Genomic DNA, 13111 nt, shown 5'->3' on the forward strand with positions numbered 1-13111 from the left:
CTAACGTTGCGCCAATCTCATAACCCCCTCATACACGTCTTGTTGTTGTCGTCGCAGTCTGGTGTTTCCGTCTCTTAAGTTTCGTTTTCTAATGTGATACAATGGCCTGGGCCAGTTTAGCCTCCTTGTGGAACAACTGATTAGTTCAAACCAAATTCAGTGCGCATGTGCGAACTGCGTGTACAAAGTGCATCACACACACTATACGCGAACCCTCGCATATGCATAAAAACTGAAGTATACTTTGGGCTTAAAAATGCACCAATGTTTAAAGGGATAGTTCACCCAAAAATTCAGTGATCATTTTCTCACCCTCAAGTTGAGAATGCTGAATGAGTTTCTTACTTCTGCTGAACACAAAAGAAGATCATTTGAAGAATATTGGTAACCAAACGGTTGATGGGCCCCATTGATTTTCATAGTATGGAGAGAAAAAAATACTATGGAAGTTAATCTGGGGGCCCATTAACTTTTTGGTTGCCGACAATCTTCAAAATGTCTTTTGTGTTCAGCAGAAGAAAGAAATGTGTATGTTTGGAACAACTTAAAGGGTGAGTAAATGATGACAGAAGTTTCATTTTTGGGTGAACTATCTCTGTTTGTTCTGCGCTATAGTGATTTGTGTGGTCACATTGAATCCATATTTGACCATTCATGCCTTTAAAGCTGCTGCAGCTTTGCACAAAGTCCCAACAAGCCTTTGAATCTGAAAAACATGAAAGTACACCTAACCTAATTGTCCTTATTGTGGTTGACCATGTCATGCCTATTACAGACAACAAGGCCCATTTAAAAGCAAGCTCTATTTAAAAACTTTATGGAGCTGAGGCTGCCTTTCTTCCTCGAGGTAGAACCCTTTTTAAGGTGACGTCCAGTCTGAGAAAGAGATGAGCCAAATCTAATCTCCACCGCCCCATCAGAAGGGTTTGTGAGAGCGCACAGCAGATGATTAGCTCCTCAGATTAGAGGGGCTTTGGACATCTGAAGACTGATCTGGTTGTTGGGAAGACCAGGACTAGCCTAAAACTGCCCTGCCCCCATGAGCGCTTAACCTCACAAGACACCAAGGGAGTGGATTAATTGGACATCTTTCTGGTTCTTTGGGGGGAAGGGGATGATTTGGGACTCATCCATGCGGTTTAGGGGTGTGTGACGGTACTGAAGTGGTGTTCTTTTCCACCATGGACTGCCGTCCACGGATGCCCACGGCTGGGGCGGCCTGCACACATCCCATAATGTTTAAGGTAAGAGGAGGGGACAGTCGACTGATCGCTATTTTTCAAAATGAGTCATTTCGAAGGGATTTGGATTAAGCTTGAGTAGGTGTGACAGTCAATGCTTTTATATAAAACAGCAAGCTGCGTAAATAACAGTGTATATGAACCTGAAACTTGTTGTGGTTCTTGATTGAATCAGTTTTTGAGATCTGCTATGGAAGAATGGATCTTTTCTCAAGGACTTTATCTCTTCAGAGTTGTCTGTGCAACTTTATCTCAAATTAGATGATTCACATGACTCTGTTTCTGCTATGCGTTGTCAAAAACAAGGCCACCGTTGGCTTTATCACAAATGGTCCATTTTGTTTATGCACATCTTTCTTGCTATGCATAAATTGATTAAATCTCTACAGCGTTATACTATCCAAAAAGTCCATGTGACTTATCATACCTGGGACGTCCCATAAACAACCGTACTATTTTCATCTGATATTATCGCTATATATGGGCAATCGTTCAAATGTTTGAGGGTCTTCTTTGGAAGAAATTAATACTTTAAGCAAGTATGCTTTATATTTTCAACGTAAGAATTGTTTCTTGAGCAGCAAATCTGAAGGATCATGTGACACTGACGTCTGAGGGAATGAAGCTGAAAATTTAGCTTTGCCATCATAGGAATAAATTATATTTTGCAGTATATTAAAAAGGTTATTTTAAATAATTCTAATAATATTTCACAATATTACAGTTTTTACTGTATTTTTGATCCTAAAAATACAGCCTTAGTGAGCATAAGAGTCAAAAACAGTAAAAATCACATTATACTACCATAGTACTTGTCTAAAAAAAAAAAAAAACACAAAATTATATCACAAACAAAAAGTACTGTGCTATTACAATGGTTTTTCCACATGTACCATATTCTTGACCCATGTACCATGCTACTCTTGAACCTAAATATATGTAAATTCTATAGTAATGAATTCTGTTGCCATGTACAGTATATATTCATGGTATTACATTGTGAGACACCCACTGTACCTTGGTATTTCGACAGTAAATGATTTACCTCTGTTTTTGGATATGTTTGGAGTGTAAACAAGGCTCTTTAGCCGTGTCTGTGTGTGTGCGGTTGTGTTTGAGACTATACGTGATGATGTGAACTATCAGAAGAGAAAGTTTAACACCTAGACAGTGACTTCAACACCTAGACAGTGACTTCAGCTTACAGAAGCAATAATATGCAGTGTTTTTGTGGTGTGGTGAAGTGAAATGAACCTGACCCCGAGTGACTCAAAGGTTGTGCTCACATGGTCTGATGGATGATTTCTCTGTGTTCATGTAGGTGTGTCATCACCCAGACTGTCAGGAACTGAACGGTAAAAGTCCTCTGCACCTGTGTGAGTCATGTGATTCTCGCTGTCACCTGGATGAGTCTGACAGCATGCACTTTGACAGGCATCCCCGCTTTGACATACAGCCACAAGGTAAGTGGTCCAACAGGCACAAACACACTCATGTTTCTCTCTGACAAACAGGTTTATGCTTCGTATAAAAAACACCTGGACTGAGTGCCAGGTTAATTTGTACAACCAATAACTACCATTAAAATTCAACCATTCAGTCACAGATCGACAGATGCTGATTTTGAATAAAATAAGTTAACAGAAATTTTTTAAATATTTATTTCTTTTTGGAATTTTTTTTTAATAAAAATATTTTAAAGTATTATTTTTTTATTAAAAGAAAGTAACTTAAATACTTTTACTTAAATCCTTTATATTTTTATTTTATCTTTATCTTAAACAACTTTCTATTAGATTATTTTTTTATTATATCTGCACCATTATGTAGGGAAATACAATTTTTAGTTTTATTCATTTATTATTAATTTATTTTGAATTGGCTTTTATTTTTAGATTTTTTTAGTTTTCATGTTAATTTTAGTTTAACTTTTAGACATTTTGTTCTGTGCTTTTGTGATTTTATTTCAGTGATTATTTAGTTTTTTGTTTTTAATTATTTCCATTTTAATAATTTTAGTTCGTTTATTTTAAGTTTTTCAACTAATATTTATATTTCATTTTATTTCAGCTTTATTTCAATCAACAGAAATGTTTTAATAGTTTTAGTTTCAGTTAACGATAATAGCCCTGTCTAAAGAGTGAAGATTGTGAGATCAGATCTGTGTCGTCAGGTTCTATCCTGGCGCGGAATGTGTCGACGCGTTCCTGTCCACCTCGCACGAGCCCCCATTCAGACCTAGAGGAAGACGAGGAAGGAAGCACTGAGCGAGGGTTAGTCGGTAATCCACAACCGTCACACAGCATTCAAATAACCATATGGAATCTTACACACCAAAAGTTGCACAATATAGTGATGCGAAATGCAAAGGTTTTTTTGTGCACCATTCAAATCAAGCTGAAGGGCATGAAACCTGAACAAAGGTGAAATACACACGGTTAATCTGAAACAGATCAATGGAGATAGAATACTAGGGCTACATGATAAATCAAAATGAAACCGAAATCTTTATATGGCCTAATGCGATTGTCTAATTGTAAAGGCTGGGATTTAATTAAATAAAGTTTCGGAGTGAATCGCAGAACTGAGTTCTTTTACACGCGAGCAGCTCATGATCCGATGTGTCTGAACGGCTCGGTTCACAGTAAACTTCACACAAACTCCATCTCTGTAAGTGCTCTTAGTTTGGGTCGCTCATCATAACATGCATTTGGGAATGTAACAGATGCTAACCATCTTCCCAAATTTGAGAAGTTCTAATAAACCGAATGTTTTCAACACAAGAGATGCTTTAAGGGCTCCCTGCAGTTTTCCGCCAAAATAAAAGCACTATTTACAATATTTACCATATAAAATTACAATTAGTATTGTACTTTTATTATTATTATTCTTGTATTACTTACAAATGTATAATATTTCTGTATATTTATATTATTTTTCAGAAATACTTTTTTAAAATTGCAGTGAAATAAGATATTTATTATATGTATGATATATGTATTATTCATATTTATTTGTTTAATTATTTAATGATGATGATAATAACAATAAATATTAAATCTATTATTATTAATAATATTATTATAGTCATATTGATATAATCACAAAATCTTGGGTCAAACTGGGCCACATTTATTTAATTTAATATTTTTATTTTATATTATTATTATTATTATTATTTTATAGTCATACTCATACATGTATATAATCAAATTTTTTGGCCAAATTGTGCAGTTCTACAAACAAGCACAGCAAACCTGGAGCGTTTTTTTTTATTTTATTTTTACTACAATTGCAATTTTAATCAGAAAAAATCGCAGTTAAATTTTTTTTCCCCCCAAATCATTCAGCCCTAAAAAAATAAAAGTGATAATGTCACACACAGATGGCATGACCCTCTGTCCTCATGTGCCTGTGGTGTTTTTCTGCCTCTTGACAGAGAACGCAAGACTGGAGGTATGAAGCTGAAAGGAAGAGAAGGAAAGAAGCCCCGGCGACGCCACACTGATGTAAGCGCTGTCCTCTTTTTTCCATTGCTCAATGATAATCTGAAAACAAGCACAAACAGTATAGCCCCCTTTCTACATATTCCATTAGTTTTACTGTACAAGCACAGACTTGAATGTGGACTTTCCTATCTGACGTAGTGCACAGGAAATTACACGCCTGAGATCATCAGCAGCTCCAGTATGTGGTCCACTTGATCGATATCTTGTGACGATCACATTTAGAGTTTGGTGTAAATGACTGGAAGTGGTCTGTGTGTGCCGCCCACCTTTGACCAGTGTCGGTCTGTCGCCCCCTATAGGACCCCAGGAAGGAGTGCTTCAGCCTCAAGTTTGACCTCAACATAGACATAGACACGGAGATCGTCCCCGCTGTCAAAAAGAAGACGTTACGGTGAGTCAGGGAACAGATCTGTGTACCCTGGGATTTGAACCCACAACCTTGGTGTGGCCACCGCCATTCTCTACCGGTTGAGGAACAAAATTAGTTAGTAAAGTTTGTTTTTGTGTGTGTCTTTTAATGTGTCCATTGCATAATCAATATTTGAGGTCAAACTACAATTCTACCATTCAAAACTACAATTCAAAGGTCTAAATCTGTGATTGGCTGATTTTAAAAGTTGATAACTCTGTTTTTGAAACTTATGCGTTCATTTTATTACTCTTTAGAGAGGTGCTCGGACCAATTTTTGAGCGCAAGGGCATCGAATTATCCCGAGTCCATCTATTCCTGGACCAGTCGAACACTCCACTCTCACTCCAATTTGAGGCATATCGTTTTGGAGGACATTACCTTAAAGTAAAAGGTAAGAGTCAGCCTGTATGTTTTATGGTGTGTGTTTTGAAGCGTGGCACTTCCTCTGCAGTGACCACTTTCTCACCAGCACATAACAAGTTTTCATCGCTTCAGTCTTGCTGTCACCATTTCCTCACTTCAGCTGCGGTAACCCATTCTTCCTGCATGTTCACCACAGTACACTTCAAAACATATCTCAGTATTACATGACACAACAAACGTGTCCACAGAACCAGACAGTTGCCTGCAAAATGAGGTGTGACTAATTAAACTTCATTAGAGCTGTTTTACTTCTAAAGAATTGGTGACTCTTTTCATGACTATACAACTTTATAAACTCCATCACCCACGTCTTTAATCTGATAACACTAACACACGCTAACACAGGCATCCCACCTACCGCTCTTGCGTAATACTGAGCCCGTGACGTGAGTGTAAAGTGAAGTGTTCGTTTTAAAAAGATTGGGACACTAACAGTTAGTCTGAGGAGTGGAGTCATGCTGAAGATCTACTCTTTTTGAAGACCTTCTGTTACTTTGAATCATTCTAACAAAGGATTTGTGCATATTTAGTTGGACTGAGTTGGAATTAAACTATTTCTTACTAACAATAATCCACACAGTATTGTAAGTATTATTTTGAATTTAATCATTTAGTTTATTTTGTGTTGTAAATCTGTTCTAGTTACATACATAATATGCATATGAATGCCAAAAGGGCCATATTTTATACTTTTACCCCCCCCCCCCAGTCCTTACAGTGTTAGTCATCGAAATTTAGTTAAGTTTGTTTTTTAAAGGTTTTTTGGTTAGTTATTTTGTTGTGCAATTTTTTGTAATTTTAATGTTTTACATTGTTTATTTTTTATTTAATTGAATAATTCAACTAATTATTTAGTTTTTAAATAGCAACAGCAACATAATAATAATAACAATAATAATAATCAATTAATTTAAAATCGTGTTTTATTAAAGCAAAAAATCTCTCAAAGTCGTGTGCCCCACTGCATGTTTTACCATGGTTACAGGCATATTATATTATATATTAAATGACATAATTTTATATTGTGTTTTTGTGCAGCTCGACCCGGCGATGAACTGAAGGTGGAGCAGAGCGTGAAGGACCTGCGCTCTCTCAGTCTACCCAACATGAAGCCGACAGTAGGGGGCAGCGTCTATATCCTCACACCGGGCAGTGAGAGGGCAGAGCACGGGTCCCTACCGCGGCGAGAGAGCGTGGACATACTGGTCAGTAGTGACGTTTTTTTTTATTTTTTTTATCTGTTTTAGAAACATGGCCTAATGTGCTTATAGATGCTAAAGGGGCCACATTTTGCAGCATTTTATTTTTTACCCCAAGTCCTTAGTGCAAGTCAAGGTTGTTATCGTTGTTGTCGTAATAGTCGTACACAACCTTTTGTCTGTCCCATATGAGAATATAGTTATTTGTTTCGTTTTGTTTTGTTTGTTTTATTTTTTTTTGTGTCATAAATTTGGTTTAGAAACATGGCCTAAATTGCTTGTTTTTGTTTTTGTTTTGTTTTTTTGCAGAATTTTTGTTTTTGTTTTATTTTTTTTGCAGAATTTTAGTCCAGAATTAAAGTCCTTATAGTGTAAGTCAGGGTTGTTAGTCGTAACTTAGATTTGCAAGACCATCATCCGGCCATATATATATATATATATATATATATATATATATATATATATATATATATATATATATATATATATTATTTATATTTATATTTATATTTATATTTATTTATTATAACTGTAATAGTATTTCAATGATACTAAAATAACTCTGATTTCACCTCAAAATCAAAAGAAAATGATTAATAATAATGATTTATTTAATTAAAAAATATATATACAGAATATATATATATATTTTATTATTATTATTATTATTATTATTATTATTATTTATTTATTTTTATTTATTTTTTACATTATTGCAGCATACATTTTTTTGCACCAAGTCCTTATAATGTTTTTAGTCATAATTTAGTTTTACAAGACCATTTGTAGGGGATTTTATTTAATTTAATTTTTTTATTTTACATTTAATTTAATTTAATTTTTACAAGATCATTTTCTGTCCCCTCTAAAGTAAACCTTGACACTTCTACTGTATATGTAAATGATCGCTGTTATGATTGGCTTATCTCTTTGCATGTCCAATAAGTGTATTTGCTGTCCCCGTCGACCCCTTTCATGATATCTAAACACCTCAGTCTCACCTGACCTTCCTTTTAAACATAACACATTATTACCTCATGCAGGAAGTTTACTGTTTGTATCCTCTGCCACACTCGGGTCACTCTTGGGCTTCTGATGTTGGCAATTGTGTGCTTTTTAGCTCTTCTCTGTAGAAATGACTGGTTACTCTTTCAACATCGGATTTCCCGGTTGCGCTGTGATGCTCAGTAAAGATGGATTCATGGAAAGACAAGCCTGAACTCACTCCTGTGTGCGTGTTCAAACATGGATTTATAGGCGTCGGAGATGAGTGCAGACCGTAGGATTGTGGGTAAAGGCCTGTCGATGTCCCTCATAGGTTTTTATTGTGATTTGACATTGAATCATCAGGCTTAGCAATAAAATCTTAGAACAGAGCATTCAGGTCTAGGCTGTCATCCCATCAGGCTTTGCTTTGCTGTGTATGGATGGATGGAGGTTACGTAACAGCATAAAACAAGCCTGCACGTGTTGGAAGAATATTGCATAGGTATTACACATTAGATTCAAGTTTGTTTTTCCAGTTTCTTGGAAAGACGGACCTTTAGGAAAACCACAGAGAATCTCACTAATTAGACCCAGTGTTTGATCTACAGTGTTTAGTTTACAATAAAAGGTTAGTTTGCAACCGAAACGGAAGATTATGGTTGGTCTTTGAACGGAGAAGAAAACCTCATACCTTAGCTGACATTTAAATCAATCAAAGTTTAAATTCACTTTAATGTTATATTATCTCAGCACACATTGACATAAAGGCATGCATCAATACGGCTATTGCTCATACTTGAGTTTAGAAATTTAAACAAACCCTGTTTGTGTTACAGACAGACAGGTAAGATACGTCAAATCATGTGGCTTGGTTGAGCTTAAGATTTTTCACCAGTTTTAATAAAAAGAAGGGCTGTTGTTTCTGTTTCTACTTTCACAGTTATCGCCTCTGGTGTCATTCAAGTGTTGTGGTTTGCATTCACACATTTGTAAGATAACCAGCCTGCCAGAGTTTACATCATGGTATCAACTGACACTTTTTTGGGTTCCTCCGCCCTCTTTGGTTTCCAGCGGGTCATTCCTTATCACTTTGTGACGTAATTTTAGTTCTATGCAAATAGCGCATCTCAAACTTTCCCCAAAATATATTCTTTTTTCAGAACCTTGATTAGCATTTGATTTTTGTCATTTGTTGAGAAACTACTACTACTTTTTTTTTTTTTTTTACACTTGTGGCATCCTGATTTGGTTTTTTTCTGGTTTTTTTACAGGATTGTAGTAAAGTGCCTTTTGCCAAAACAAAGCTAGAAAGTTAATTCATATTTGTTTATATTTACCATCCAAAAATATTTTTTTCATGTTTTTGAAAGTCTCTTATGCTTACCAAGGCTGCATTTATCTGATAAAAAATACAGTAAAAACAGCAATATTGTGAAATATTCTAACAATTTAAAATAACTGTTTTCTGTTTTAGTGTATTTTAAAATATCATTTATTCCTGTGATGACAAAGCATAATTTTTATCATGTTACTTTATAAAAACAAGTGACTTTTTACACTTTTTAAATGTCACATTTTGTAATATTGATTATTTTCTCATCCAGTTCTTTGAGGAGACACTGCCTACCTTGCCTCCTCGGAGGAAACACCCCTGATATATATGTGACCCTGGACCACAAAACCAGTCACATGGGTCAATTTTCTGAAATTGAGATTACAATTAATATACCGGTACATCATCTGAAAGCTGAATAAATAAGCTTTCCATTGATTCCATTGTTAGGATAGGACAATATTTGGCTGAGATACAACTATTTGAAAATCTGGAATCTGAGGGTGCAAAAAAATCAAAACATTGAGAAAATCACCTTTAAAGTTGTCCATTTATGTTTGTGATTTTGCCGCATTCACTCACAAAAATAAATGTTTTATATATTTACGGTAGGAAATGTACAAAATATCTTCATGGAACATATTTTACTTAATATCCTAATGATTTTTGGTATAAAAGAAAAATCGATAATTTTGACCCATACAATGTATTGTTGGCTTTTGCCTCAAATATACCCATGCTACGTGCGACTGGTTTTGTGATCCAGGGTCACACATATGCTTTGGACCGTATGTTTTGATTGTTCTGACAGTAGCAGTGATCTGTTGTTAAGTCTTAAGTCTTCCGACCTTCTCTGTTTCCCGCTGATGGAATTCTCAATTCATCTGCCAACTATTCCGTTGGAATTTTTATGAGAGTTGCTGGGTTTTGTCTGCGAGCGCGTTTGACCTGTATGTGGTAACTCGCCCACTGTGTCTTGCCCCCTCACCAAAGTCTGACCTTTAGAAAGAAACCCATCACCCCTGGGATTACTGGTGCGGCGGTGACACCAGGACTCCTCTTTGAGGTTTGATTGGCCAGATCCGCCCCTGTGGGGGGAGTGACCTTTGAAGCGTGAGCGTTTGATGTAGCATCATGACTTTTACACTCCCAGGAGCTAAAAGACAAGTGTCTCACAAGAGCAGGTTTTCAGGTGAAAGTTGTGTTTTTGCCCAGGCCTTCTTTTGCCAGCAACTCACCTAAATATGATGGTCCTAGTGGTGTATACATGTTTGTTACAAAATCAATGTCGTTACTATGGTTACCGTTGATGTTCTGTTTTAAATGCATGCTGGGATTCTGTCGCTTTAAGCATGTCCTGTGGCGTAAGATTCATCTCTCACATCAAAGGCGTCGACGTCAGGACTCCCCTCTTCACTTTTAACCTGCGGCTCTGTTGCTGTAGTCAAATAAGATTAGATTGATAATGCAAGCTGGCGTTTGTGGCGCACCGTTCACCCACGCAGATGCCCAGTAGAGCTATCTTGCCTGAGGACACCTCTCTAATGACCTGAGAGGTGTATTACACAACCTTCCAGGCGATTAGGTCAGAAGTCCCTGTGGCCCCCAGGGGCCTCCATGGCACAGCGACACAGAGAAATGTGTCATTATGATGGATTTAGTGGCTGTTGGTCATGTTGTGAATGTGCAACACCTCCAGCTACTGACTATATCATTGCATTAGATAGCAAAACAAGTGGCATCTACACTCAAATGCTTACGGATATTTTTTTTTTCAGGACTAACATCACTTTTCTGAGCCATTTTTGCTTAATGACTTTTAACCAACTGGTTAATAGTTACAGTAGTTCCAGTAAAGTAACTATAGGTGTAGTTCATCATTATGGACATGATTTGTAAAGTTTAACAATCACAAATTTTTGTCTGTAACTGTATTTCTGTTTTCCATTTAATAATTTAACTGCTAACAAAGGATATTTTTGTGAAATATTTAGCTTAAAAAAATGAGATTGGTCTATCTTGAAAATAAGTGCTGCTTGGAAAGATGTTTTTTTTATTGTCTTATACAATGATATTCATAGTTTAAAAAAAAGTGCATTAAGAGATGTGTGTATTTATATTAGTGCTGTCAAATCGATTAATCGCATCTAACATAAGTTTGTGTTTGCATAATATATGAGTGTATAAATATTATTATATATATTATATATGTCTATGTGTGGGTACAGTATATACAAACACACATAATATATATAGACAGTAAATAAAATAATATATACACGCATATATTATATAAACTTTTGTTAGATGTGATCAATCGATTTATATATATATATATATATATATATATATATATATATATTTATAATAAGAATTTACTACTACAACCAGTGTTTTTTTGTATAATTGAATTACGAATATATTTTTATTAATATTTGTAATTAGTTATTTTTATATTATATTATATTTTATATTATATTATTATATATATAAATATTTTATATTTTCTGTTTTAATTTTAATGTTTTTGTAATTTTGTTGTTTTTGTCATTTGTAAAAGTTTTTTTTTTTTTTTTAAGTCTATATATTTGTTATTACTTGTTTTTAGTTTTAGTTATTTTAATACATCAAGTTAAACTATGAATGAGAAATGTTGCTTAAAGGGCCCTACACACCGGGACGAATATCGGCTCGCGTTATTCACCAGCGTTTTTCAACGCGTTTTTTGTGTTCACACCCAAGTGATTTTCGCTGACGATGAGCCGAATGAACATGCAAATTCATTCCCTGACATTAGATGGCGCTTAATGTAAAACAGAAACCACTCCATAACAGTTCTCTTTTATCAAGATTTTTGTAGTCGCTGTCGCGTTTGTCATATTGTTCTTTATGTTCCGACACCAACGAGACCAGCAGCTCTACATTCATCTTGCCTTGCATCTTCCTCGTCTTATTTCTTCCCGGCAGTGTTTAGACGCTACTTGGTGTATATCTTCTTCGCCGTTACGTATGTGTGCTCGGCAAGACCGTTTTGTGTTTGAGCGCCCCCAAGTTGTGTTTTACTGTAACTTCAGAAGCTCCAGACACGTGAGCAAAAGCGCCAATCTCATTGGTCGGATAGTTTTTGACGCGGCGCGTCAAAAAAACGAACCCGAGGCGTTTTTTTAAAAATGATGCTTTTACGCGTGGCGTTTTTCGCGCCGGTGTGCACACTCACATTGGCGCCCTTTGTTTAGTCACGAGGCGTTAAACGTCGGCGAATATCGCGCGCGAAATTCGTCCCGGTGTGAACAGGCCTTTAGTAACTATCTGAAATCATTTTTTATTACTTTTATTAAGCTGTGTCTCCAATGAGAAGGTAAATGGCTTAACATTGCAATATTTTCATTAGCTTCCAATATAATCAGTAGTTATACAGAAATATATGAATACCTTGAGAAACATTGATTTCAAAGACTGCAGAGGTGTGTCTCGAAAAATGGCATCAAAAGCCGCCAGGAGACGCGTTAAATAAGGAAACGATGCGTTTGATGAAATGTAACTCAGTCAATGGACTATCAAAGGTCTGGATAAACTGCACAGCATCTGTCGGCTACAACTAACTGCAGGAAATGAGCTTTTCCTGTTCCTATTTGAACCCTCTGATAAGAGACTGGTTCAAAAGTGTAATAATATCACAGCATAGAGGTTAGTGTCGGAGCAGACAGATCTAATCTGCGTCAGTTTCCCTCAATAAATGAAAGGATCAAGTTGTTAAATGTTTTGTTTAAGGTGCATAATAACTCTTGCCAGCTTTGGGCAAAAATTGCACATATGGCAGATATCTGTTTCACAAAATCTTTCATTAAGCAAGAGACCAGTGCAAACCATAGTAATCATTTATTTACCTGGGTTAGCAACAAAGAAACAAAGCTCTTGGCACAACAGACCCCCATATGTGATTGATGCTCTTGTCAAGTTAACACAATTACCATGCAATCAGTTTCTGATCATTAACACTCAGTGTT

At 35.8% G+C, this 13111-nt stretch overlaps 1 protein-coding gene across 7 annotated transcripts in view; it reads left to right on the plus strand.

Annotated features, from left to right (window-relative positions):
• plekhg5b (pleckstrin homology domain containing, family G (with RhoGef domain) member 5b) overlaps positions 1–13111 on the plus strand; it is a gene marked incomplete at both ends in the record, with an annotated part of 83001 nt that overhangs the window by 49995 nt on the left and 19895 nt on the right. For all 7 annotated transcript variants that reach the window (XM_081387352.1, XM_081387353.1, XM_081387350.1 and 4 more), the window contains 6 exons: positions 2563–2704; positions 3415–3514; positions 4681–4750; positions 5050–5141; positions 5417–5553; positions 6624–6790. In XM_081387352.1, the coding sequence (XP_081243478.1) occupies positions 2563–2704; positions 3415–3514; positions 4681–4750; positions 5050–5141; positions 5417–5553; positions 6624–6790 (708 nt within the window). The remainder of the gene's footprint in view (positions 1–2562; positions 2705–3414; positions 3515–4680; positions 4751–5049; positions 5142–5416; positions 5554–6623; positions 6791–13111) is intronic.

Source organism: Scardinius erythrophthalmus (genome assembly GCF_964197995.2).
Source record: "Scardinius erythrophthalmus genome assembly, chromosome: 15".
Taxonomy (NCBI): Eukaryota; Metazoa; Chordata; class Actinopteri; order Cypriniformes; family Leuciscidae; genus Scardinius; species Scardinius erythrophthalmus.